Consider the following 27504-nt stretch of genomic DNA (forward strand, 5'->3'; position numbering starts at 1 on the left):
GTGTCTAATGCCATCGCGAGACTACCATAGATCGTGAGACCGGAAGTGTGGCTCTCTTGGGTAACTGGCAAATAATTCCCCAGTTCCTGGACAAGAGGAGGTAACGGAAGGTCCACGGTCCTGCAACCTTTTGGGTATATCCTGTTCTCTGCAGCAGCTCTATACTAGAGTGTTTTCAACTTGATGGTATTCTTACATTAAAGTACTACCCACAATACAAGAATCCTGTTGAATTACCTACAATTTTTTTTATTTTTTTTATTTTTTGTCTGGACTTTACCAACTAAGTTTCAACAAAACCCCTTAAAGCAGCAAGCATGGAACGTGCGATTAAACAGATGGATCAACTACTTGCCATGAAAAACACCCAATATCAATCTATTAACCAAAAACTGGATATTATTTTGGATGTAATAAAAGACATAAAGGACCAAGCTACTACAACGAAGTCAGATGTGAAAGCAGTGGATTTTCCAACTGAGAAGACAGCTGAAGTTCAGAAAATCCCCATAAAGGAAGTGGAGAGCCAGGATAAACAATCAGACACTGCATCCTCTCAAGAAACTGCAACAGACCAGCTGCTTAGGATGGATATGAACATGAGAGACTTTGATTTTTGTCTTTACAATTTGCCTGAAGAATTCTTTGATACTAGCTTGGAGGACTTGAAGGGTGGAAAGGCTGGAGTTACTAGGATCTCTCTTTATGATTTTGGAATTGAAGAAATTACAATGCAGGTTTACTATGAGAACTCTATGCTTGCAGAGGGAACTTTACCAACAATATCCAAGGATGCTCTCCGGTGTTTGGCGTTAATGAGGAAAAGTGGAAGACGCTGGAAATTCCAGACAAAAGGACTGGCTAAAAGAGTCTAGATTTTTTGGAAATAGACAAGGAACTGGTTAAAAGGTCTGATTTTGGTAATAATGGTATAATTTACTATATTAATACATTAGAAGGACAATTTATAATGAATAGGTGTTGGGAGACATGGAGGGCGTATGGAGAAACTGTTTTATAAAATAGTTGATAATTGTTATTTATTGATCTAATCCATTTACTATTAATGAGATTTATTAACTTTCTTCCTTTTTTCTGTGTTAGTATTAATTATTTTCTAATGATTATATTCAATGCTATATCTTTAAAACTGTGTTAGTATTAATTATTTTCTAATGATTATATTCAATGCTATATCTTTAAAACTGTATGAGATTTGGTTTAATGAACATAATTAAAAATAGTAGGATTAGAATTGTTGATACCAAAGAGTATACAGGTTTATCAATGGATGGAGGAAGATGTAGGGGAAGTCCTGTTTTATTTTTTGTTCTTTTCCCCTTTATGTTAGATATACTTTCAATAACAACATAATTTTTTTAAGGTTTTTAACAAATGTAGAAATGTATATGCAAACTTGTTTCAGAAAAATAATAAAAATTATTTAACAACAAAGAACTGGTGTGACGCATTCCCAATAACTTATTCCACTGAACAGCCTCTCTGCTGCACTCAGCTCATCAGCCAACTGACACTTCCAAAAGGCATCAAAAGCAGTGTCATGTAAAGTACGCTGCAATACTCTAATCTGGATGTGATTAGATCATGGGTAATAGTGCCAACCCATCAGTCAAATGCCCTCCTATTATCTGAATGCTGTTCAATATTGTCAGCTATTCTATGAAGCCACTGTCGCTGTATAGATGCTGCTTGCCCTTTTATTACATTATAAACGGTTAGCATGGGCAAGAGTGAGGGCTGCTTACTCTAAGCAATCGCCGGGGCGGGGGGGGCCGGCGCTAAGAGACTCTGTGGCCACCTACTTGAACTTTGGGCATCGCTTTACAAGAAGAATTTGTCTGAGAAAGTGTAAAAGGAAAACCAGAAGTCATTTATATGAGACACTTCACTCCAAAGCTGCCAGGTTATTTGTACCAGTGAGAAATGGTAATCATCAGGTACCATAAAAGATTACAGGGGCTACCAAAGGGGTTTTACAAGGTAAGTGCCGAGGAGCTGACAAGCTCACCACCAGTTCCATCTTCTGGTCCCAGTCTTCAGGATGGAAGCAGAACAACCAGAATGCATTGCCATCTCAACATCCATGTAAAACAGCCAGTCAATAAGGGTATCATGGTTGAGGGGCATGAAAAGTCACCAAGTAGTCCAAAAGACTCAAGGAGGCCAGGAGACTCAACTGCCTCTCTCAAAGTGAAGGCTGTTGGGGCAATCACAACAGCTTTAGACCTCAAGCTGGATCTGAAGCAGGAGTGAAATTAATGCCTAAGAGATGCAAAAGGAGGCTTGCACATTTGCTGCTTTTCCCAGAGGACAGCAAACAGGAGCCATGATACCCACAAACAAGTCTGCCCATCAGTAAGTAACTTAAAACAGCAGAAATATAAGAATTAAAAACATAATCCTACCAATTGCCGTTTGCTTAAATTCATCTGGAGGACTGTGTTTCTCAGAATCCATCTTTTTAGCACAGGCTTTAACCCACCACGGCTTGTACTTCAGCAGATGGTGAATAGCTTCATCTTCAAAAACGTCAGCACTGAGAAAAAAATAAAGGATTCATCCATTATAGGTTCATAACCATGGATGGGACAGGACCAATGATATAATTCATTGGAAGCTTTCCATAAATGCAAGCCCTTGCACATTTCAAGATGTATTTCCGTGATTACATTTGGACCTCAAGTTTCTCACCATGGACTACAAGTTCCAACTTCTCACACTAGTGTGAAAAATAGGGGTCTTTCATGGTTCCTCTATTAACATGGGGTTAACTGAGACTACCATCACACTTCTCCCAGCTATTTATTAAGCTCAACTACAAAAATAAAGGAAAATGAATGTAAACCTATGAGCGCTTATATATAAGTGCCATAGAGTCATAACAGTTCTCCAAGGTCTTAAAGCAGGTCTTTCCAAGCAAAACTACTCAAGATTCTTCCTATATTTTAAGCAGAGATGACAAGAACTGGACTTGGAACATCCTGCTACTGAGCAGCGACCATAGGCTTATAAATAATTACTTGCCAGTAGCAAATAACCTCAACCAAGTGACTAGGTATATCCCTGACTTGGATAGCCCAAGATAGCCCTCAGATCTCATCAGATCTTAGAAGCTAAGCAGGATCGGTCCTGGCTAGTATTTGGATGGGAAAAAGAAGTAGAAGCGTTGGTTTTTATAACATGCTTTTTTCTCTACCGTAAGGTTTCTCAAAGCTGCTTACAATCACCTTCCTTTCCCCTCCCCGCAACAGGCACCTTGTGAGGTAGGTGGGGCTGAGAGAGTTCTGAGAGAACTGTGACTAGCCCAAGGTCACCCAGCAGGCTCCATGTGGAGGAGCAGGGAATCAAACCCGGTCCACCAGATTAGAGTCCACTGCTCATGTGGAGATGGGGAATCAAACCCGGTTCTCCAGATTAGAATCCACCGCTCTTAACCACTACACCATGCTGGCTCTCATGCTGGAGACCACCAAGGTTGCTATGCAGAGGCAGGCAATGGCAAACCACCTCTGAACATCTCTTGCCTTGAAAACCCAAAGGGTCATCATAAGTCAACTGCAACGTGACAACAAACAAAAGTGACCAAGTAGTGACTCTTCTAAAACAGAGACTTTCCCCCTTTCTTTAGGACATAAAGGATACACACAGGTATGTGCACACAGGTCAACATTTTAACTGCTAATAACTTTTGTGGAAAGTTTACACGCAGAGCTCAACTAACCTCTTGAAAGCTGCAGTCTCTCATTCCCTACCTATTCTTATTTTCAGAAGAATGCCTTTTCCTCATGCACTTCTTCATGTCTGCATGGGCACAGAGTGAACTGCAGTTCACAGTCAAATTTAATGTACCGCATAGCTCCTATAAGGAGCTGAGAGTCTTGCAAAATAATCCCTAAATAGAAGCTGGGATCCTATGCACAAGTTCCATATGCACTAGATAGTCTCTGCCGTGGAGCTCGGTGGGGGGGGGGGGGGGGGGCTTGCCTAAAGGAAAGATGTAGCAGAAGAGGAAGAACACTCCACAGCAGAGACTATCTAGTGCATACAGAAGTCATTCACAAGATCCAAGCCTATGTTTTACACGAATGCATAATCATAATCCTTTAAACATGTATCTTAAGGTCACATCGATCCTAGGACAGAGAACAGACCATTTAAGATTGTGAAGTCAGTCCACCTCAGCTGTAAAGCACTACCAACACAGCAGTCAGTGGTGTAGGCAGTGAGTACTTGAAAACCTATCGCTATACCTTCTACCTGATCACCATCTTGTGATTTTACTGAATTATGTGTATAATATAACGAAGTGCATAAAGAGAGAGGCCTACAGGAAAGGTTACATCTACATCTGGACCAAAGCAGGAAAGGTACTAAGGGACAATACGCTGAAAACGAGAAGCCCAAATAGCAAGGCAAGCATCCTAAGCCACTTCAGGCCTCCAGAGACCATCATTTGACATGGGACTGTGTATGTACATATGAAGCTGCCTTGTACCGAATCAGACCCTTGGTCCATCGAAATCTATATTGTCTACTCAGACCGGCAGTGGCTCTCCAGGGTCTCAGGTTGAGGACTCTGACATCACCTACTTGCCTGGAGATGCCAGGGACTGAACCTGGGACTTTCTGCATTTCAAGCAGATGCTCTACCACTGAACCACAGCCCCTTCCTTTATGAAAGTATGTGTATGTATTCCAACATTTTCAGAACAAACCAATTGCAGGAAACGTTTCTAAAATTCTAATATGGGAAACTGCCCTAAAATATGTTAAGCAGATTTCTCCTTAAAATCGTTCCATATGCTCTAAATGAATATATATACTACATCTTGAGAAATCTTCCATTATAATTAAAATACTTATTCTCATTAAAACAGTAAAAGCCGTAATTTCTTCAAGTGCCAAGTCATCTTGATGTCAATTCTGTAGCTGTGTTGTTACACCTTTATTATTTCCAGACATTGTCTAGCTTTTGTATGCCTGACTGCAATAGCAGCCTATTGAGAGCTTGGGGGGGGGGAGGGGAAGAGGCAGCATAGAATAGAAGAACACTAATTTGTACCTATTGAGAACAGACAATATACAGCCTACCATGAAGAAATCACAAAATAGACCTCTTGGGGCAACTGGGAAAAATGAAATGTACAGAATATTTGTTGTTTTGAATCAACACCTTAAAAATGCATTGTGAATTGCAGAACATAATCATGCAAAGCAATCATGGGATGGCAACAGACAATCACACAGTTCACAAGACTTCACTTGATGGGACTGATCAGAATTCCAGACCAGAATGGTCAAAGGTCTGGAATCCATGCTCTATGAGGAGAGACTTAAGGAGCTGGGTTTGTTCAGTCTAAAGAAGAGAAGGTTAAGGGGTGACATGACAGCCATGTTTCAATATTTGAAGGGATGCCATGTTAATGAGGGAACTAGCTTGTTCTGTTGCTTCAGAGACTAGGACACGGAGTAATGGATTTAAACTAAGAGAAAAACAATTCCACCTAAACATTAGGAAGAACTTTCTGACGGTGAGGGCTGTTCGACGGTGGAATGCACTGCCTCGGGGGGTGGGGGTGGAGGCCCCCGTCTTTGGAGGTCTTTAAGCAGAGGCTGGATGGCCATCTGTCTGGAGAGCTTTGGTTGTGGGATCCTGCATGGCAGGAGGTTGGACTGGATGGCCCTTGTGGTCTCTTCCAACCTTGTGTGATTTTGTGTTTGTGATCAATTAGGCATCACTCTTGTGTACCTCTCTAATGTACTTTTTTGCCTATGGGTCTTGAAGGCATAGAAATCCAGATTTACCTGTTGTTGAATATTTAAGAATATAAGGTTTAGCTCCTGTACATTCCTCCACTGCAGAGCATGTTCAGCCAGAGATAGGCACTTTCTATTTATGCAAGATACCGGTCTTGTATGAGCCAAAAGTGCCTAGCACTGGAACAATGCTTACATTAAAAAAACGGGAAGTATAGGAACCAAACTTCAGGTTTTATTTTTAGTTTATTTTAAATAAAGAGCCAACAGTTTGCCAAGAACAAACAGATAAAAATATTATAAGGACATGTTTAATGGAATAACCATCTCAGTCACAAATTACTCCAAACACTCCAGGAAAAATAGAAACACACTTGCATTTACCCTGAAGTAGGCAATTAATTCTTCCCTGAAGTAGGCAATTAATTGTTCAACATTTGCAGGCATTATTTATTTACAATATTTATATTCCACTTTTCTCCTGAACAACAGGGACTCGGCATAGCTTACATCATTAAAATCAGCCAAAATCTCAATTCACAAAAATACAATACAGATAATGTGAACCAGGTGAGAGTCAGCGTGGTAGAGTGGTTAAGAGTGGTGGACTATAATCTGGAGGACAGGGTTCAATTCCCCACTCCTCCACAGGAAGCCTGCTGGAGGACCTTGGACCAGTCACAGTTCTCTCAGAATTCTCTCAGCCCACGTGGAAGCAGGCAATGAGAAATCACTCCCTGAATGTCTCTTGCCTTGAAAACCCCAACCGGTCGCCATCGAGTCAGCTGTGACTTGATGGCACTTTCCACCACCACAATGTGACCCAAATTGTTTACCCCCAAAACCCGATAGGATAAGCTCTGCCTTGCACAGCCTCCGAAATCTCTTCAAGATTGGTGGTCTCTCTCACATTTTCGGGAAACCTGTTCCATAAAACCGGAGCAGCCACAGAGAAAGCTGGAGCAGAAGCAGCTCCCACTAACCCAAATGGAGGAACTGCTAACGATCCCTGTTCGGATGATCAGAGCTGCTCCGTGGGCATATATTAACTAACTAACCCTTTATAACCCAGTCTGGTGAAGGGTCAAGGCAAGTGGTACTATATCTACCCTTTAGAAAGATGAAGGGTTAGTATATGGGCTCATTTCCTTTTGTGCGCACCAGAGGGGGTCAATTGCCCTGACTGTTCTGCACCTTACAAAGTAACAGCCACATTACAAAACGTTACAGGTATCCTCAAAAATCCTGGACAAACCAGCTGTGAAGCAACTTTCTGGGCAGCCTGCACGTACCCTGCTTTGACATCAGCTAGCCTGCAGAACTAACGCTGTATCAAAATTAAGCTGTATCAAATCAGGAGCAGTCATCTGTGGCTGTTTCAAAGTTGCTAGACTAACAGTGCATTCCTGAGGAGAGTTACTCCAGTCTCAGCCCATGGAAATGAATGGGCTTAGACTGGAGTAACTCTCCTTAGGAATGCACTGTAAAAGTATTCTTGCCGTTTGATATGACTGTATCAGAGGAAGGCACGCCTTCTCCAAAAACTGAAATTTTAGATGAATCTTCTACTGAAATGGTGACATGACAGTGCATCGGACTAGATTTACTAGATTAATACCTACAGGTAGTGATCAGGATCAAATTTGGCCCCTTCCGCCACCAGCCGTTGCTTTCTGCGTTCATCTGTGGGGGTTGCATCTGGATTCTTAATGTCAATAACTTCACTAAGTTCTTCCTAGAAAGAGGATAACAACAAAAGAATTGAACCACAAGCTACTGAGGAAAAAATACACTATTAAATCTTTACACAGACGTCTGCACAGCTTTACTCAAATATACTGTAACCGCTCTAGGATGCTAAGGTAGTCCCAAGAAGAGCTGGGGCTGGAAGCAGGTCAATTAACCAGTTAAAAACCACTGTAATTAAATATCTCATGATGCTAAGAATGGGCTTTCAACCACTACCTTTACACAGCAATCTGCCACATTACAAGACTTCCTTACTTGGCAGTACAGTGTACAACAAGAAAAAGTTGCAACATGTTGTCCCACTAGGACAATGAAGGCAACTCCACTGCATCCTGATGAGCCCAGGTCAGCAGGATTGCCCTGCTCACTCACTACCACCTGAAAAAGTTTGCTCCTGGGCTGCAGCAGAAGGGGCATTGGATGCAGGCTGCTGACAGTGGCTAAAGCAAGGTAGAAGGTTTCTGGCGTCAAAATCTTCCTCAGAGCCAACCAGAGCGCAGGCCACAGCTGCCTGTCATTCTACAGCATCGCTGCAAGTGGCTGGTTTGCTCCTCCACCTTGGTTTTGGAACTCACAGGGCATCATGACCCCCAAATCTCCTTCCAGCATCACGGCAGCCTCTAACTCTCAAGCAGAGGATGGGGGAGGGAGGGAAAGAGAACAAATGCACAGAAGAATTGAGACAGACCAATAAAAAAAAGACTAAAGGCACATGAGGGAAAGAAACTACACCTAGAAACTCTGCAGAGGAAAAGCCAAAATGCATTGGGAGGTCCTCTGAAGCCCTGCACTTGCAGAGGAGGTAGGGAAAAGAACTGAAGGAGGGGTACTCCTTCTCAAGGGTGGAAAGAATGACCTCATATCCAACTTCCAGGGATCATGGGAGAAGGAGTACCCAAACATCAAGATGTCCTCCTCTCCTCAAAAGGAGAATGAAGATTTGGCCACCGCTGTGTTGTATATTGTGTGGACCACAACCAACGTCTTCATTTCTTCAGGAGTTACATGGCACAGGATTTCTTGCACGACCATATCACAACAGCATGAGAGCTGCTTCACACATGCAACAGCAGCTTGATTCTTACAGGTGGCCACATCACTAAACAACTGAACCTTAATCCCAACTTGCCACATGGGACTCCCTTTTTTTTACTATATGTCCATCTTTCTGCTTTACACCCCCCTCTCCAAATGCTCTTGTTCCATGATACTTCCTTCTCCTGCTTTGCTCTTTTTCCTGTATTTCTGATGTGTGTTTGTTTTTAATTATTATACCCTGGCACAATTCATCTTAGTCTGTGACCCAGTTTTGGGTCCTAAATCTAGAATGGGTAATGGCTACAACTAATAAATGGCTAAGTCAAGGGAATGAATGTACATAAAATGATACTGTTAACAATCTCCATTGGTCAAGTATTATGCAGTGCAAAGCTTCAGTATAATCTCATCAGGTATCGCAAACTAAAGAGGCACTGATGTGAAACTCAGTACACAGACGCTTCAAGACACCAAATTTAAAATTCCCTGCTTCTTAACCACTGGTTTTTAACATGGTCTTAAAAATGCATTAAAAAGGCAAATTTTATATATATATATATATATTCCAAAACAAATGTGAAACATTAAACCCATTATTTAAACCTAGTTATATCCATGCTGCAAGAACACAGATTGTTTTCTCCAAATGCTACTTAATCATTAAAATATTTTTTTTAAATCTGACCAAATTAGTCTCTTTTTCAAGAGAAAGGTTTAGATCTTCTTGATAACAAATGGATAAGATATGAGTTTTAAAACTAACAATTATTACCTCCCTCCAACAAAATATCCTCATGTATTATTTATCTGTAACATAGTCCATCTGGTGCTTGTATCCCACTGCAGTGGTATTTCCAACATTAATGAGAAATGCCTTCACACTGGCTTCAGGGGCCCTCCAGCTGGCTTGGGCCCCAGGAATTTCATTCCACCCGCCAGTCTCCCCACTCTCAGCAGCCCAGGATGTAGTTTCTCAGGTAAGAATGCAATTGTGCCTATTACTAAATCAGAAGTATCAAACTGTTTAACAAAACAAAAGCACACACCTGAAGACGTCTAAAAACTCCTGATTTCTGATTTCCAAATCCATAGCCACAAGAAGAACATAAGCAGTCCTCTCTGCTTTCCTCATATGGAATTTGTTCAATTTCCCAATCAAATTCTTCCTCCTCCTCGCCATTTCCAGCATCTGAAATTTTGAGATCAGCAAAAATTATCAAAGAGCTGATTTTTCCATCATGAACATTCTATAATTTCTCCACCCTCTCCCTTTTTTTGTTTATAGATTCTTAGCTCAATGTAGAAATCTGTAGTAAGTCTTAAATTTTAAGTTTCTTTCCAGAGCCCTCTACGGATATAGTACAGAATACACAGCTGGGGATCCAGATTGTTCTGGTTCATCCCACTTTGAGGACCATCTAAAGATCCAGTGATGGAAACAACATGCAGAAAATTCCAAACTGTTTAGTATGCACACCTCAAGATGGGAGTGTACCGAATGTGGAGCCTGGTGTTATGTGATTTGAACTCAGTGCTAACAACAAGCGGATGTAGGACATCAGCCATCTACTACACATTCAAGCATTTGTGTAGAGCTAATGCTTTTGAAATAACAAAAGAAAAAAAATTAACATGTAGTTTGCTGTGAATGTTTATGATATTCTTCCTATAATAAACAGTTTTAATATTTAAAGAAACCATCTCCCATCCTTCATATATATCCATAGAATCATAGAGTTGGAAAGGATCGCCAGGGTCATCTAGTCTAACCCCCTGCACAATGCAGGAAATTCACAACCACTTCTCCCCCACACCCTCCTGGATCCCTGGCCATTATGGCCTGGAGGAAAATTGCTTCCTGACCCCAAAGTGGCGACTGGCACTACCCTGGGTATGCAAGAAAGGGTCACGAGAGCCAAACGCTGATGCAACCCTTCCTGCCCTCCCTCTCATCCATATATATCCAAGAGCTATAGAGAACTTCGATAAAGTAAAACAAAACAGCATTAGCAACAGCCAACATGACTAGACTCTTCAAATTCCTACACTTCTAAGTACATAACTAACTCTTCAAAATGTCCAGAAATTCTTCAAATTCATCAAATAAGTATGCATTTTTGCACACAGTTTTCTATCCATCAGGACAGCTGATGAAAAAAATCAGTTGCCACTCAACTGTGTGATACATGGGAGAAGGGCTACAGAGGAAGAAAGAGCAGATCACTACTCAGGGAGAGTTCCCACATGAGAAGCCTGAAGTCACAGGGTTGGCACTTCCATCCAAATGCTTCACTCCATGAGGCCCGCACAAGGCCTACATGGAGCGCCCTGTGCACTTAGAGCAGAAAAGTGAGATGTGGTAGTAGTAGTTGACAGAGACAAACTTCCCTTGCAGTACTTAGTTTTAAGAGGATCAGGTAGAGATGGGGCGAGATCATGCAGCGATTACTTGTGTCAAGGCACAAATAAATAAATGGGCAAGCCAAAAGCTTACGGAGGCATTAAGGAGGCATTCTGAACACAAAGCCTACTTTATACCCTTTTTAATATGGCAAGAATGTTGCAGGTTTTTAAGCTCTGAAGAGAGCTACAGTTCCAGAACTCTCAAAGGAGAGAAAGATTTTCAGCAATCACTGCTAAATATAGGTAGAGGTAAACAATGATGGCATTCTCATTTATAGCAAACTGGATGATAACGACCTTTTACATATAAAAAGTGCATGCTTTGTGAGTGGACAAGAGAAAACTATTAGCATACAAACCTATCTCTTGGATTAAAGGTTTTGCTGATCTGGATTTCTTTGGTGCTAACAGAGCTGTCAACATGTCTAATCCTTCGAAGTATGCTCCAGGAGTCTCCTTGGGAAGTTTGATTGTAAATATCCCTTAAGATAAAACGGTTAAATTAAAAAAATATATCTTCAGTTACAGAAACCCACAAAATAGGACACAGAAGTGATTCAAGCTTCTGCTCCAGCATTTTCTAAATAACTTACTGGATCCATTGCCCCACAAAAGCTCAATTTCAATTGGGCTTCTTTGCCCCTGATAGCAGTTGTGCTCCTCTGAACATCGTTGCTTGGAGGCAACAGTGGGGGAAGGTTAATGTCTAACTGGTTAATATGGCTACGAATCTAGACTCACAACGTATCTATAAACCTTCTGATATTGGTTAGGACTCTAACAGCATCTCTTCGGAAATCTGAAATATTATTGTCATTATCTAAATGCATGCTAGAATCTGGGAATATATTCTCAAGAACCAACTCACCTATCAGATCTGTATAGCAACACGGCCAGCAAAAGTAGATTCTTTTTAATGTCTGCTATCCATTCCTGGAGTTTATGGACTAATTTTTCAAGTTACCTCATTAAAGGGAGAACTGGTTATTTTGTTGCCATTTGGTTTCACCCTTATATCAGTAAATCCAACATGTATTATATATGCAAGACAATCCTATTTCTATTCCCTGTTACTCTTCCCTTTATGTTATTACTAGAATAATATTCTCCTCATTTGGATACTATCTTGTAAAAACTTGATAAAAAGATGAAAAGCATTACAAACCTTTGTCATCATATGATGCTTTTTCTCTGCCATCTTCTACAATTCTTCCAGGAAGAGCCAGTCTGTATACAAATTAAAAGCTCTTTCATCAAATACAGTTATAAAGAATACTGGACAAATCAGTGGACAACTATCAGGCTTCAACAAAACAGACCACATACACTCCACAGAATGAAATAAGCCCAAACTGCAAACTTGGCAATTTGAGAGAGGTTGTAAGAGTAGACATGTGAAGTCCCTAGGAAAGAAAACCAGAAAAATATGGCCGGGGGGGGGGGGGGAGAAGGAAGGGGGTATGTGTTCTGAGGACTTATTTTCAATATTTCCAATTGAAAAACTGGAAATTTGGGGGAGTGCTGAGTTGGGAAAAGTACATTACTTACCTGAGAAAGTAAGGTTTAGCATAAAATTTGAACTCCGCCCCTTCAAAACAGACTTCAAATTCTGAAACTCGTGCATAAGGTACCTTGATTGTTAATATAAGGAAGTCTGGATCCTGACTCAGTTCAAAAGCTGGAGTGATCATGATGAATACTGTTAGAAATGCAGCCAAGCTGCCTGCAAAATCATTGGAAAAGGGGAGGGGAAGAGACAGAAAATAGTTACTATTTAAGCACGTGATCATAAGAAAAGCCCTGCTGGATCAGACCAAGGCCCATCAAATCCAGCAGTCTGTTCACACAGTGGCCAACCAGGTGCCTCTAGGAAGCCCACAAGCAAGATGACTGCAGCAGCATTATCCTGCCTGTGTTCCACAGCACCTAAGATAATAGGCATGCTCTTCTGATCCTGGAGAGAATAGGTATGCATCATTATGACCAACATTCCTTTTGACTAGTAGCCATGGATAGCCCTCTCCTCCATGAACATGTCCACTCCCCTCTTAAAGCCTTCCAAGTTGGCAGCCATCACCACATCCTGGGGCAGGGAGTTGCACAATTTAACTATGTATATGGAAGTACATAAACAAATATGAACCGCACTTGAACCCGTCTGTGAATTTTCCCATTCTTGGTTAGTACATCAACCTGACATTGATTAATTACTAGATGCCAGTTTTCCTCAAGAAGAGCAAATTTAAATTGGTGGTGCTCAGAATTAAGGACAGACATCTGGGGGGAGGGCCATTTTGATTTTGAGCAGTGGATGAAATAAAAATTTTTAATTGTCTGTTGTCTAAAAACAAAACAGCAGCTTCAAAACGTACATATATGGAGTTTCTCCACAAATAACGTTCAAAGGAAGATCAAATGACTACAAATGCTGTTACTGACTGTCAGACCTACAATTCATGAATATGCAATTCCATGGCAGGTTACAAAAAGGGCACAAGCAGAGAAAGGCAAAGGCTTCAGATTAATCTAGACTCAAGTGGTCCAGTTGTAAATACTTGATTATATTTGAATGCAAGCCATATGATCAAAGATCTATATTCCATTGGGCACTTTACATATTATTATTTATTTTATTCAGCTTTTACCCCACACCTTTCCCCACATGCGCCTTCCAACATTTTAAAGTATACAATATAAAACAACACATCGTATTTAAAACCTAATTCTCAATCTAATGTAATAGGATGGTGTCCTATATTGCATTGTTTCTTAGCATAAAAATAAAGCCCCGTCATAGCCGAGGTAAAATGGGGAGACAACCAACTACAGAGAGGTTATAGGTCCAAAAAAGGTAGGGGGGAAACCAAGGGAAAGGAAAAATGGGTAGAAGAAGGAAATCAGAAAAAAAATAAGATCAAGAAATGACGGGGATGGGGAGAGGGGGAGGGAAGAGTGAAAAGGGAAGAAGGCCGTCACTGTCCTAAACCATATCAACACTGCTGTAAATCATGTCAAGAGTTCATGGTATTTGGAAGTGATACTCTAAACCAGTGGTTCTCAACCTTTTCCTGACTGTGCCCCCCTTCCTACCTTGTTTCCTTCCTGTGGCCCCCCCATCCTACCAGTAGAAAGGTAGCTATTTAAATGTTTTGTTTGGAAATAGCCAAGGAACAAAGAAGCGTAAACAGCCACACAAAATGCACACATGCAATTCTTATTGGGAAACTGAAATTTACAAAAAATACCCCACAGAAAGGGAATACAACATGCTAATAAACAACGATGTTCACATACAAGGGAGAACAAAGCTTCTACCACCGTTGCTTAAGATTACAGCGATACAAAAATCCACAGTTGCAAACGATGCATAGAAGTGCAATGAAGAAAGTCATGTGTTGGGTTTTCATGTATTTGTTTTCTTCTCACTTCCCTCTGTGGCCCCCTAGTCTCGTGCCACGGGCCCCCATTTACGCAATTTTCACCTGTGGCACCCTTGGAATATCTTGGGGGCCCCCAGGGGGCCATATGGCCCCAGGTTGAGAACCACTGCTCTAAACAACAGTACTAGAAGTAATCTAATTTTTTAAATTAAACTAATACAATTTATAAGCATCATAACAAGTGGCATCTATACATGTGTAAGAATCTGTCCACACTCAACTTACTCCTTAAAAAAAGGCTGCTCTGGGTCATGCAGCAAACTTGCCATTACTTGCACATTTATTTTATCTTCCCACTTTTCAGTCTGTACAAGACAGCTCCCAACACAGAACTACCATACCACAACCTTTAAACACAATACAAAAGGAACACTCAGAGATATTAAAAAGTTCTCAGTTGTGGAACAATTGTCTCAAGCAACTGGCTTCTTACTCAGTAAACACTGCATAGCAGGCCTTTTGCAGAGAAGCAACAAAACAAAGCAATAGAGTTGTGAAACTTCATATAGCAAAATGAAACAAAAGGGGGAGGGGCTGTGGAACAGTGGTGGTGTATCTGCTTGGCATGCAGAAGGTCCCAGGTTCAATCCTCGGCATCTCCAGTTAAGGGACTAGGCAAGTAGGTGATGTGAAAGACCCCTGCCTGAGACCCTGGAGAGCCGCTGCCGGTCTAAGTAGACAATACTGACTTTGATAGACCAAGGGTCTGATTAAGTATAAGGCAACTTCATGTGTTCAAAATATTTATTGCTCTATACCTATACAGTTAATTGTACTGAGACACTGCATCTACATCTAGTGGTACAAACATTCAATTAACTATACTTATTCTATTAAGATATTTTCTGGCCAATAATCTAGGAATATAGCAAGAAAAGGAGGAAGAATCCCTTGATTTTGTCTTGGACTCAGAATTCTCTTAATACTGCTTTTTCCAATGCTCTGTACACAAAAACAGCCCAATACATTTAGTCATGCAGAGCAAGTGGGATTCTCCCTCCCCATACATATATGTATTGTGTAGTGGTTCAGAGTGTGCTGTAGTGGGGTTCAGAGTGGTGGACTCTAATCTGGTGAACCAGATTGGTTTCCCCACTCCTACACATGAAGCCTGCTGGGTGGCCTTGGGCTAGTCACAGTTCTCTCCGAGCTCTCTCAGCCTCACCCACTTCATAAGGTGTCTGTTGCGGGGAGAGGAAGGGAAGGAGATTGTAAGCTGGTTAGATTCTCCATAAAAGGTAGAGGAAATCAGCATATAAAAAACCCACTCTTCTTCTTCTATACATGCACTAGTTTATGGTGTTCTTCCCTGTGGAAGCTCCACATTGTCACTTGCTGCTTTCCTCCAGAGGATACCTCTCAGAACTTTGACAGTGCCCTGGGATAGTACCGTTAATTCAGTTGCAAGGGAAGGAGGCCTGACGAAGAAGACTCAAGTCTCACAAAAGCACATGCAGATAATTCACAGTGGGTAGCCGTGTTAGTCTGTCCGCAGTAGGAGAAAAGGGCAAGAGTCCAGTAGCACCTTAAAGACTAACAAAAATATTTTCTGGTAGGGTATGAGCTTTCGTGAGCCACAGCTCACTTCTACAGAACGTCTTCATGCAGAAACATCTGAAGAAGTGAGCTGTGGCTCACGAAAGCTCATACCCTACCAGAAAATATTTTTGTCAGTCTTTAAGGTGCTACTGGACTCTTGCCCTTCTTCGGATCTGAAGAAGTGAGCTGTGGCTCACAAAAGCTCATACCCTACCAGAAAATATTTTTGTTAGTCTTTAAGGTGCTACTGGACTCTTGCCCTTTTCTACAAAAGCACATGCAGGTAAGCAACTATCTCTGTGGTACGAACACCAGAGCTTGGGGAGGTAGGAGCTTTCCCTCTTATTGTAGCCCCCACCCCCAAATCCAGTCTTTTCAAGTGTCACAAGACTCCTTTCGGGGACGCTTTGAGGAATTGCAAGGCCGAAAGGTCGCCGCTCCTAACTCTGTTGGTGGAAAGTGCTGTCAGGTCGCAGTTCACTGTGGAAGCTACCCTAAACTGTAAAAAAAAAAAAAAACAAGATTTGCTTTGGATAATCTCTAACTTTAATCCTTTGGTCTTGATCTGGGGGGGGGGGGGAACACAACCCAGCAGGCCTATATTTGCTCTGAACTAAGTCCTGTGAAGAATAATGAAGAAGAGGATGCCCAGAAGTACATTACCAATGGGTAATTTCATTGCAACCACAAATGAAACATGGGGGGGGGGGGGAGAGAGAGAGAGACTTGAATCGACCTGGCTAAAAGGCTGAATGCTAGCGTTAGTGCAAGCTGGGAGGGTTAATGCAAACAAAAGATGCACAGAGGTGGTTTGCCATTGCCTGACTCCGCGTCAGGCCCCTGGTATTCCTTGGTGGTGATGTGGTAAAACGGTTCGTGGAGGAGAAGGAGACCCAAAACCGTTGTTTACAAGAAAACAGTTATTTATTTGAAGCAGCTGCTACCCAGAGCACTCTACTGAGTAAAAATCTCTGAGCCCCGATTGTACTGAGGAATGGATATTTATCCAAATTCAAGATATGACAACCCATCAACATTCAGGGTAGCGCTGATAACACTCCAGACATAGAGGCGGCAGTAGAGTAACAGTTTCACCCAATTCTTGTTATGGTTTACTGTAACCCTCCATGACTCTTGCCCCAATTCCTTAGCACACAGAGATATTCTGCCCAGCAACAAGCTATTCCCTAGCTGCCCTAATACATTTCAATACATTTTACAGAAAGGAAAAGAGATTATTGCAATTTGCTAAATCAGTGGAACTTCCATAGGCAGGGGAAGTCTACCCTGCTGTCTCAGTGGTCTCTCCTCCAAGCGCTAACCAGGACCGACCCTGCTTAGCTTCCGCGATCTGACCAGACCGGGCTAGCCAGGACACTCCTAACTCTATTCCCCCTCTAAAATCCAAGGAGGGTCTAACTAACTAACTTCCCCCTCTTCCCGACATGGGCGGGCCAAGACCCATCTTAACCCAGCTTGCCTTCTGGCTCGTACCAAGAGCCCTTAAGGGGTACCCTACTGGGAAGGAAGCAGGTAAAAGAAACGCGGCGGGGGGGGGGACAGGCACGGCACAAGACACCCCTCTCCCAAACCGCTTACCCAACAGGACCCCGGCCGAGGAGAGAAACACACACTGCCGCCAGCCACGCTTTCAGAATCCGCTTCCCTCCCTCCGGCCAAAGGCCAGCCCACCTCGATGACGCTTTCGATTGGCTTCAGGACGATGCCAATCTATCGTTCTCTTCCTATAGGGAGAGACACTCCGAGGGAGGGGGGCGTGATATCTATCCGGCCGCCATAATATAATTGGTAGATACTTGGCCGGTCTTACCCAATCGCCGTAAAGCGAGGCGCGCGCCCGCCTCGCAGAGCCGTTAAAAGGCGCCACGTGACTATCGCCCAGACGGTGTCGCGGGGGGACCGAGTTTTGCGCCTGCGCCTTGTCCGCGGTGATTTAGCAAAGAGAGGGAACGCTGCTGTGTTTGGGTTTCTTGCAAGTTCTGCAGCCTCATTGAAATGTATTGGGGGGAAGGGGATCTGCGAGCGTGGAGAGAGCACTGGCTCTCTAAACCAGTCTCCCAATTCCTTCCAGTTAACAGTACGTGCTGATTACAAAACCCAATAATACTAGGGTTGCAACCTCATACGGATCGGATGAGTGGATTTGAGGCGCAATATTGTAATATCTAAACTGAGCATGACTAAACTGAGGCTGTCGTATTTTGGTCACGTCGTGAGACGACAAGAGTCACTGGAAAAGACAGTCATGCTAGGAAAAGTTGAGGGCAGCAGGAAAAGAGGAAGACCCAACAAGAGATGGGTTGACTCTATAAAGGAAGCCACAGCCCTCAATTTGCAAGATCTGAGCAAGGCTGTCAAAGAGAGGACATTTTGGAGGACTTTCATTCATAGGGTCGCCATGAGTCGGAAGTGACTTGACAGCACTTAACACACACACATTGTAATATCAGCCGCACTTGGGAGTGGAGCCCAGCAAGTCAGGGCGAGGAGTTGTAGGGTTACCACCTATGGGTAGGGGAAATTGATGGGGAATTGGGGGCGACGCCTATGGAAGGTGAGGTATGGGTAGGTGAGATACCTAAGTAGCGATGCTACCGCAGCTACATAACGCTCCATCAACCAGTCATTTTTGTTTGGCTTCTCTGTTTCTCTGAATCAGAGTGGGAAGATAAAGTGGACCTGGATAGCTTTCATGTGATTTGCCCGGATCCCATCTTACATTCTTTTTAATCTGGGAGGTGATTTACTGGGAGTCTGCCCACTGATGGGACTTGGCTTGTGTTAACCCTCCCAGCTTGCACTAACGCTAGAGTCCAGCCTTTTAGTCAGTTTAGTTAGTGCTCTTGCCGGTAATCAGATCGATTCAAGTGCCCCCCCCCCCCGTTTCATTTGTAGTTACAATGGAATTACCCATTGGTTATGTACTTCTGGGCACTCTCTTCTTCATTATTCTTCACAGGACTTAGTTCAGAGCAAATATAGGCCTGCTGGGTTGTGGTTTTTTTTCCCTAGATCAAGACCAAAGGATTAAAGTTAGAGATTATCCAAAGCAAATCTTGTTTTTTACAGTTTAAGGTAGCTTCCACACGGGGAGGCAATTTTGTGGTTTCCTAGTTGCCAGCGCAGGTGAAGTTCAGAAGCAGTAGGGAAACATGGGAGGTTTCCCCATAGTTTCTCTGCCCCAGTCTCCCAGAAGTGGTCACCACCCCTTCCTGTCCCTCCAAGGTCTTTGCAATTTTAAAAAAATTGGTAGTAGAATATCGTCATATCGATATGCCCTTGTAAAAATAAGTGCAGCTCGTGTTCTGAATTCCTTGCTCTCATTAAAAAGTAAAGTATCTAGCCCCTTCCCCTGTGAAGATATACCTTTTTTTCTTATATTACTTCAAGAGACGGGGCACTTAGTTTTTAGTTAAGGGGACTTAGTTTTTACTTAATGAAAAGCTGAGGATACAGAGAACCTCCTACACCCATTGTTACAACGCTGTAACAATATTCTAGTGCTGATTTTTCTAAAAAATGAATAAATCAAAGCCCCCCCTGTGGTGGGGGAGGAAATAGGAGAGGGGCCATGGCTTAGTGATAGAGCATCAGCTTGGCATGCAAGAGGTCACAGGCTCAGTCCCCAGCATCTCCAGTTAAAAGGATGAGGAATTCAGTGATGTGAAAGACTTTTGCCTGAGACTCTGGAAGTTGCTGCCAATCTGAGTAGATGATACTGACCTTGATGGACCAATGGTCTGATTGATTGTAAGGCAGCTTCATGTGTACATGGTTGCCACAGGGAGAGGGTCTGATGAAATGGCTGCCACATGGGCTAGAAAATCCCAGCTTTCCCACCCACACTGTAGCCATCCAGGCTTTACTGTGATCCTTCCCAAAGCAGGTTTGAGAAAGATGAGAGAAAAGCCAGGATACCCCCTGGAAGTTCATAAATGTACTACGATCCTGTGTGGAAGGGGGGGGGAGTTCCCAAAAGCATTGAACTCAAGGCAGATAACCTGTATGAAAAATATTAGTTTGTTTCAATAGAGGGGCCGAATTTTTTATTTTTGAAGGTTTCTTTATAAGACGAACTTTTTAAATAGCATGAGAGTACTCCCTGGTGGAAGGGAGATTTCTGTTCCCAGCCAGATGACAGGTGCGGACCGTTTGGGTGATGTTTTTAGAACTTTTGAACCTCCTGTTTTGGTATGGAGTCAACAAAAAGAGGTGAGAAAAGCTCTTTAAATTATAAGTGACAATCATCTTGTGGGGGAAAAAAAGATATTTTAAAAATACAGCCACTTTCAGAATCCTCAGTCGGGGATGCTTTTGTGCCGGTTGGTTTCAACACACTCTGAACCAACCCAGTTCAGAAAGCAATGAGCTGAGAATCTGAGTTTTGCAGTGTGCATGCTGACGTTCTCTATGGTAGTTCCTTCAGGATTCTCCAAGAATTTGGCAAATGCTGGTTGAATGATCTGAGATTAGTATATAAAATCTCCCCATGCACTGCTTGGGGGGAATCAACATTCTTAGGTTTACCAGAAACCATTTTTTATAAAAGGGCTGCTGGTTTTCTTCTAAGCCCTGAGGGACACCCCACTAATCTAATGTTCCTTAACATGATCTTGTTTTCCAGGTCATTGATTTAATTTCCCAGGACTTTATTGGCTTTAGTAGTTTCACTCATAATAGTATTATGACCATCCAGTGATATTTTTCTAGCATTTTGATTTCTAGCCTACCGCAGTCTTTAACCAAAACTGAATCCCTACAGAGAGAATGTGGAAAATTGAATCTTTGAATTCCCTATTAATATTTAGTAGCAAATCTATTTCCACTTAAGGTTGGAATGGCCCTAGAATAAGAAATAAAATATTTTAGACTGAGGCCTTTGTTCTAATGCTGCTGTCATGCAGTAAGAAAATAAAATGAGATACCTGTAAATATATTCCTGCTAATATGCAGTCTTGTGCAAATTTACCTCAGAATTGGTTCTTGTAGGTTATCCGGGCTGTGTAACCGTGGTCTTGGAATTTTCTTTCCTGACGTTTCGCCAGCAACTGTGGCAGGCATCTTCAGAGTAGTAACACTGAAGGACAGTGTCCTTCAGTGTTACTCGTCTGAAGATGCCTGCCACAGTTGCTGGCGAAACGTCAGGAAAGAAAATTCCAAGACCACGGTTACACAGCCCGGATAACCTACAAGAACCAATGAACTCTGACCGTGAAAGCCTTCGACAATATTTTACCTCAGAATGATCCCCACTGAACAAAGTTAGATTTACTGCTGAGTAAGCATACATAGGATTACACTGTAATATATTCATGTACCTGTTAACCCTCTTATTTTTAATTGTGCACGTTTCCAAATTACCAAAAAAAAAATGAGTTGTGTAGACTTGAAATGTTTTGCAGTGCGGTTTCCTCTAGCATCTTCATCCTGGAAATGCTTGCATGAATACAACACAGGTTCATTAGTTGGAAGGGACCGCCAGGGTCACCTAGTCCAACCCCCTGCACAATAAAGGAAGTTCACAACTACCTCCCCCACACACACCCAGTGACCCATACTCCATGCCCAGAAGATGGCCAAGATGCTCTCCCTCTCATGAACTGCCTAAGGTCATAGAATCAGCATTGCTGACAGATGGCCATCTAACCTCTGCTTAAAAACCTCCAGGGAAGGAGCACTTTCCACCTCCCAAAGAAGCCTGTTCCACTGAGAACTGCTCTAACTGTTAGAAAACTCTTCCTAATGTCTAGACGGAAACTCTTTTGATTTAATTTCAACCCGTTGGTTCTGGTCTGATCTTCTGGGGCAACAGAAAACAACTCAGCACCATCCTCTATATGACAGCCCTTCAAGCGTTTGAAAATGGTTATCATATCCCCCCTGTCTTCTCTTCAGGCTAAACATACCCAGCTCCTTCAACCTTTCCTCATAGGACTTGGTCTCCAGACCCCTCACCATCTTTGTTGCCCTTATCTGGACATGTTCCAGCTTGTCTACATCTTTCTTAAATTGTGGTACCCAGAACTGAACACAATACTCTAGGTGAGGTCTAACAAGAGCAGAGTAAAGATCATAGTATTCATTCAGGGTTGCTATGAGCAGTTTCATTGAAATCAATAGGAGATATTTCCACAAAACATTTTCATATAGTACGCTTAATACACTTATTGCTCTTTGTGTGTAGGAATGATTTTAATGCATTTTGAAAAAAAACAGTCTTTTATTGTACTGAGGGCCACAAAGGAAGGCGGGTTTATATTTGCACTAAGACCTTTTTATGTTACCTGTGAACAGATAAGCTAAACTCAAATGTTTTTTTATCACCACAAAGCTACATATTAGCAGCCAAACAACAAGAATGGCTTTCCAGACCTTAGATACCAGGGATAATATTTTACAGAATGAGAAACTGGGCCTTAGGAACAAAAAGCTCAAGTTCCCTGGGGCATCATTAAAATTCTATTACTGTCATGTATAAAAATGCCCGCAGTTGGTGCCTAGCTTCCTTTCAGCACAAGGGGCTACTTGATAGAAAGGAGGCAAAATAGCTATACAACTCCAGATTCCTTTGCGATGTAAGGTGGTGTGGGATAAGAGCTGTTTAAACAACGCAGATTCAGGCATTACTCAGACTTGTGAAATAGATTGTCTTCAATATAACTCAACGCAAGGAACTGTTTCTAGGATGCTTTTGTGAAATATTAGAGCTGTCAACAGACTAAAGGCGTTTCAGTTAATTGTTCGTAACTGAGTAAAATTAGAATGTGCGTATTCCAACTCATTTTTTACAATACTGAAGGATATGTGAGATGATTTAACAGTGTATTAAATGCAAATAAATTAAGTTGTTAAAATTCATTAAACACATATCACCCATTTATATTGTTTTTATTCTTATGAACATATGAAGCTGCCTTATACTGAATCAGACCCTCAGTCCATCAAAGTCAGTATTGTCTACTCAGACTGGCAGCTGCTCTTCAGGGTCTCAGGTAGAGGTCTTTCACATCACTTACTTGCTGTGTCTCTTTAACTAGAGATGCCAGGGATTAAACCTGGGACCTTCTGCATGCCAAGCCACGACTCAGTGTATTACAGTAACCCAGAATTAATTTTGTATTACAGTAACCCAGAATGAAAATAGTCTTTAAAAGGCCACTTAATTTTCAGCTTCACTGGTTAAAACTCTTCTAGATTGGCGCCACACAACTGCAGTAGTACGCACACTTATGTGAGAGTAAGCCTGATTAAGTTCAGTAGCACTTCCTTCTAAGACAGCCCATTGGGTTTCACGGGGCTACGGCACTTATTTTGCAGGTGTAACTATGCCTGCAAAATGGTATGTTCCCAGGGCGAAAGGTGTCATGCTCAGGCAGGAGTATAGCGTGCAGGCAGTAACCAGGTCGGAGGCTTGGTCTCTGGTTTCAACAACAGCAATGGGAGTACTGCGTTGCCCAGAGCCTGACGCAGGTTTTTCTCTTCCCGTGGACAGGGCTAGACTAAGGTGATTAGCAGGTAAAGGAGTAGAGGCACTTATCAGCACAGCCTCCTTGTTTATCAGATCAGACGTCAGCTTGCACGCCGGGGTTAACTGAGATAGCTTCAGTTGCTTGAAGCTTCTGTTCGCTTCTCTCAGTCAGTGACCTTCAACATGTGTTGAACCCACAAGAACTCTGGCAATCTGCCTGGCCTTTTATCAGCCTAGCAGTTCCAGCTTCTTCCACTCTTCCCTGATTAGGCTTAATTGTCTTTCTCTCTCTCAAGACCCACCTGGCATTTTGCCTTCTTTCCCTTAATTGAAGCCGGGCCCTGATTCTCTGCTTTTCAGCTGGCTTGGGAGAACTTGCAGGCGAGGAGTCCTGCTCTTCTTGCTGTTCTGTTTGCTGCCAGAATGAGCAGCCCTCATCCCCTGTCATGGGTCTTGGTGGCTCTGATGCCTTTTCCTGCTGTTCCAGTGCGGTCCTTGGAGGAACGGGCCCAGGTTCCCACTCCTCCTCTTCCTCCGCTCCCGGGAATGCCCCCCTAGATGGCGGGGCAAGCACATGTGCCGGAAAAACGCCACTGGGGAGGCAGCACCGGTGCACGAGGCTTGCACTGCTGTATTGCTCCCCGGAGAAGGCATAAGTTGCCTTGCGCCAGCATCCGTGCCACTTTGCATGGCAGTGGGATCATGCCAGCTCCTAATCAGCTCTGCCCCCCCTTTCAGGATTGAACAGTTAGATCTGACTGTGTGTGTTAAGTGCTGTCAAGTCTCTTCCGGCTCATGGCGACCCTATGAATCAGTGTCCTCCAAAACATCCTATCCTATCCTTAACTGTAAGCTTTAATTAATCTGCCAGTTAAACTTATCGAAAAGGCAACCCTAAATAAATAGAACATTTGATTTTAATTGATCTCTGGGAGAGATAAATACTAATTTTGATACTGAGAATTCAGATTTTGACCACTGTTGTCTCAAAGAGGAAGAATTCTCATGGGGGAGGGAAACAAACATCTTAAAATGCATCGCTGCCAAGCTGCCACATGGCTTTTTACTCCATAACGTCTCTTCAAACTTACTCATGTTCTTACGACATTCCAGTTTCACCCCACAGCCAATGATGTTGATTCAGAACAGTGAATGTTGTGGTGGGTCAAGTTCTATGCGATATTAAGGCATGGGAGGAGAGGATAGACTATCAGGGCCATTTTTCGGCAGCAGCCTCAAATTTAGAGGAGCATCTAGTTTAGGGGAACGTCTAAGCAATATGGAAAGGTCATCTATTTCTTATTGTATGCCTCTGCAAAAATAGACTAACAACTTAATTATGGAATAAATCATCTTTATCAGCGGCTTAAAAAATGATGTATTGTAATGCCTTTTCACTCTGGACCGAATCCCATGTTAAAGACTTTTCTATCCTGTTTCTTAATGATGATAAAATCATTACTGTCAATTTATAACTATGCCTACATTACTTCTTTATGGCTACTTTATGTCATTGGCTGCTGTCCACCAACTAGTTAAGTTAAAGTACTTTGATTTAAAACAATTAAGGGTGGGCTTGCTGGTGCTCCATTTGCAGATGGCAGAGTGATTCCCAGATCTACAGACAGATAAACATATTTGTGAATGGCTCTGGCTGGAAGATGAGTGCTGCCAACTTATGTACCTTTCCTAGCAAGTCTAAGATTGCCTTGGGTCCCTCCTGGTCAAGAGAGGAGCAGGTTATAAGCATTTCCAGTAAGCATTTCAGAGTGAATCTAGCATTTATATATATATAAATTTAGCTATTTGTAATTAGCTATTTGACCTAAATTGAAATGTGCCTTGACCTGGATGGGCCAGGCTAGCCCAATCTTGTCAGCTCTCGGAAGCTAAACAGGATTGGCCCTGGTTAGTACTTGGATGGGGATACCACTAAGGAAGACCAGGGTACCTACGTAGAGGCAGGCAAGTGTAAACCACCTCTGTTTGTCTCTTGCCTTGAAAGCGCTATGGGGTCACCATAAGTCGGCTGTGACTTGGTGGTACTTTTGCATGTGCAAAAATATAAATTGCAATTTGATATCTATGGAACTTAATTGGGTTAAATCCAAATATTCCATCTCAGCGGATATATAAACAGGGAAAACAGGGCTCCTAAGCCTTTAAAAGTTACATAGCAGAAGAGCTTGCGATAGAATCTATCTTGGAATTTCTATACTGTTTTAAAGCACAGAACCCTAATCTAATTTGTTTTATTTAATGGGACACACAAAACCCATGGAATGATGGTGGTACGACACTGCTCATGCATTTCATATGTCCTTCATTATATGAGTTTTTCTTAATTTTAAATTATTTTTAAAAAATGCTGGCCCTCTGTTTTTTGTAATTCTTACAATAAAGGTCATTTTCATCATGCATTTCCATTAATTTTTCTTGGCTTCTAAACTTGCTCATGACGCGGATACCAGTGGATTGGCAGTCAGTCCAGGATAACACCATCATAAAAGTCCTCTGCTACTTAGAAAAGTGTAGTTTATTTTACAGTGCAAAGATATAATACAAATACCTGTCACACTCTCTCCGTTCATAGCATTCCACACTGAGCTTCAATTTCACTCCATTATATACACTTGATGGTCGCAGCCACCTATCAGAGCAGATGCCTAGTCATCATGACATTGCTCAGGCATTGCATCAGCCTACTGGTCATAACCGGATCAGGCCAGCTCCCTCTAGCTCTCCAGGGAGTTTCCAGGCTGATTGCATCATTTCACATCCATCTGATCTACCATGCACCTGTCAAACTGATCTGACAGCCTTGCAATATCGACAGCTCAGTGCAAATGGAGATGGGAAATTCTTCCTTGGAAGAAGCCAAAAAGCAGTGGTTTGCAGTACAGCCCTATGAACACGCAACTGGGAGCAGGCCCCATTGAATACACCTGAGAAGGAGTCTAAGTAGCCCTGCATAGGACTGATCTCTTGGTATGTTTGCCAACAATCTAGAGGGGAAAAATGTTCCATAATGCATGGAAATGGTAGGAAATGTTTTGCATGGCATGGGGATAAATGGTCTCATCAAGTAAATAACATCCATTAAGCTTCCATCAAAGGGGCAGGACACGTTCTTTTTTTTTTTACATTTTGGTAACCCTATCCATGACTAGGATAGGTCTGGGTTGGGAAATACCTGGAGATTTTGGGGGCGGAGTCTGAGGAGGGTGGGGTTTGGAGAGGGGAGGGACTTCAGTGCCATAGAGTCCAATAGCCAAAGCAGCCATTTTCTCCTGGTGATCTGATCTCTATCGGCTGGAGATCAGTTGTTAATAGCGGGCGATCTCCAGCCACCACCTGGAGATTATGCAAAAATAATCAACACTAGGCTCAGTTCTACACATATATTCAAAAGGAGACAGTCATTACAAAAAGTAGCGGAAGCAATATCTACAAGTGAGCGATAGTCAAACAAGGGAACATAGTACAACAAGTATCAAAGAACAAAGTCAAAGAACAATATATACAAGAAATCTATGTCTAATGTTTCCCTTTGAGTCCTAAAGACTTTTCTATTATGATATCAGTCTTTGTAAGAGCTGGTCCAGGAAGTGGAAAAAATTCCTGTAGATTTCTGTAGGGTCCGTGTCGGGAATCGGACTCTTTAATCCACTGGCTGTGTGCTGCGGGAAATTCAAATGAGAACCAAGCTGGCACTTAATGTCAAATGGAAACGTCTTCCAGGTAACAGATGCTTTCACCAATAATGTGCCCGATATATTAAAATGTAATTACTAAAATTTCTATTGCCAAACACACAGTGGTAAGTAAAGTAAAATAAGTTGTATTACCTTGTTACTTTGTTAATGCTACATAGTAGTCTGCGAGTTGATTCTTGCCTGTGTAATGGTTGCTTGCGCTTTCTGAGTAAAGCTTCTATTCACAGATGTTACTTTTTAACCTATTTTGCTGACTCTGAGGTCTTGGTGTATGTTGTATTAAAGGGACCATGTCTAATAAAAATTATAAGTTGTGTTAGGAAAGCTAAATCAAATTTAATGAAATGTTTAT

General features: G+C 42.3%; 1 protein-coding gene and 1 non-coding gene across 2 annotated transcripts in view; both read right to left on the reverse strand.

The window, feature by feature from the left end:
• The window catches only part of SHQ1 (SHQ1, H/ACA ribonucleoprotein assembly factor), a 73491-nt gene extending 60801 nt beyond the window's left edge, over window positions 1-12690 (reverse strand). The window contains exons 1-6 of the mRNA XM_056846744.1: window positions 12517-12690; window positions 12134-12195; window positions 11313-11450; window positions 9612-9754; window positions 7401-7513; window positions 2427-2557 (exon numbers count right to left, since the gene is read on the reverse strand). Coding sequence (XP_056702722.1) covers window positions 2427-2557; window positions 7401-7513; window positions 9612-9754; window positions 11313-11450; window positions 12134-12195; window positions 12517-12659 — 730 coding nt within the window. The 5' untranslated portion in view covers window positions 12660-12690. The remainder of the gene's footprint in view (window positions 1-2426; window positions 2558-7400; window positions 7514-9611; window positions 9755-11312; window positions 11451-12133; window positions 12196-12516) is intronic.
• Window positions 4617-4688, reverse strand: TRNAF-GAA (transfer RNA phenylalanine (anticodon GAA)). The gene has a single exon. It is a non-coding gene; the product is annotated as a tRNA-Phe (tRNA).
• Window positions 12691-27504: the final 14814 nt, after the last annotated feature.

The sequence above is a fragment of the Euleptes europaea genome, chromosome 1 (genome assembly GCF_029931775.1).
Source record: "Euleptes europaea isolate rEulEur1 chromosome 1, rEulEur1.hap1, whole genome shotgun sequence".
Lineage (NCBI taxonomy): Eukaryota > Metazoa > Chordata > Lepidosauria > Squamata > Sphaerodactylidae > Euleptes > Euleptes europaea.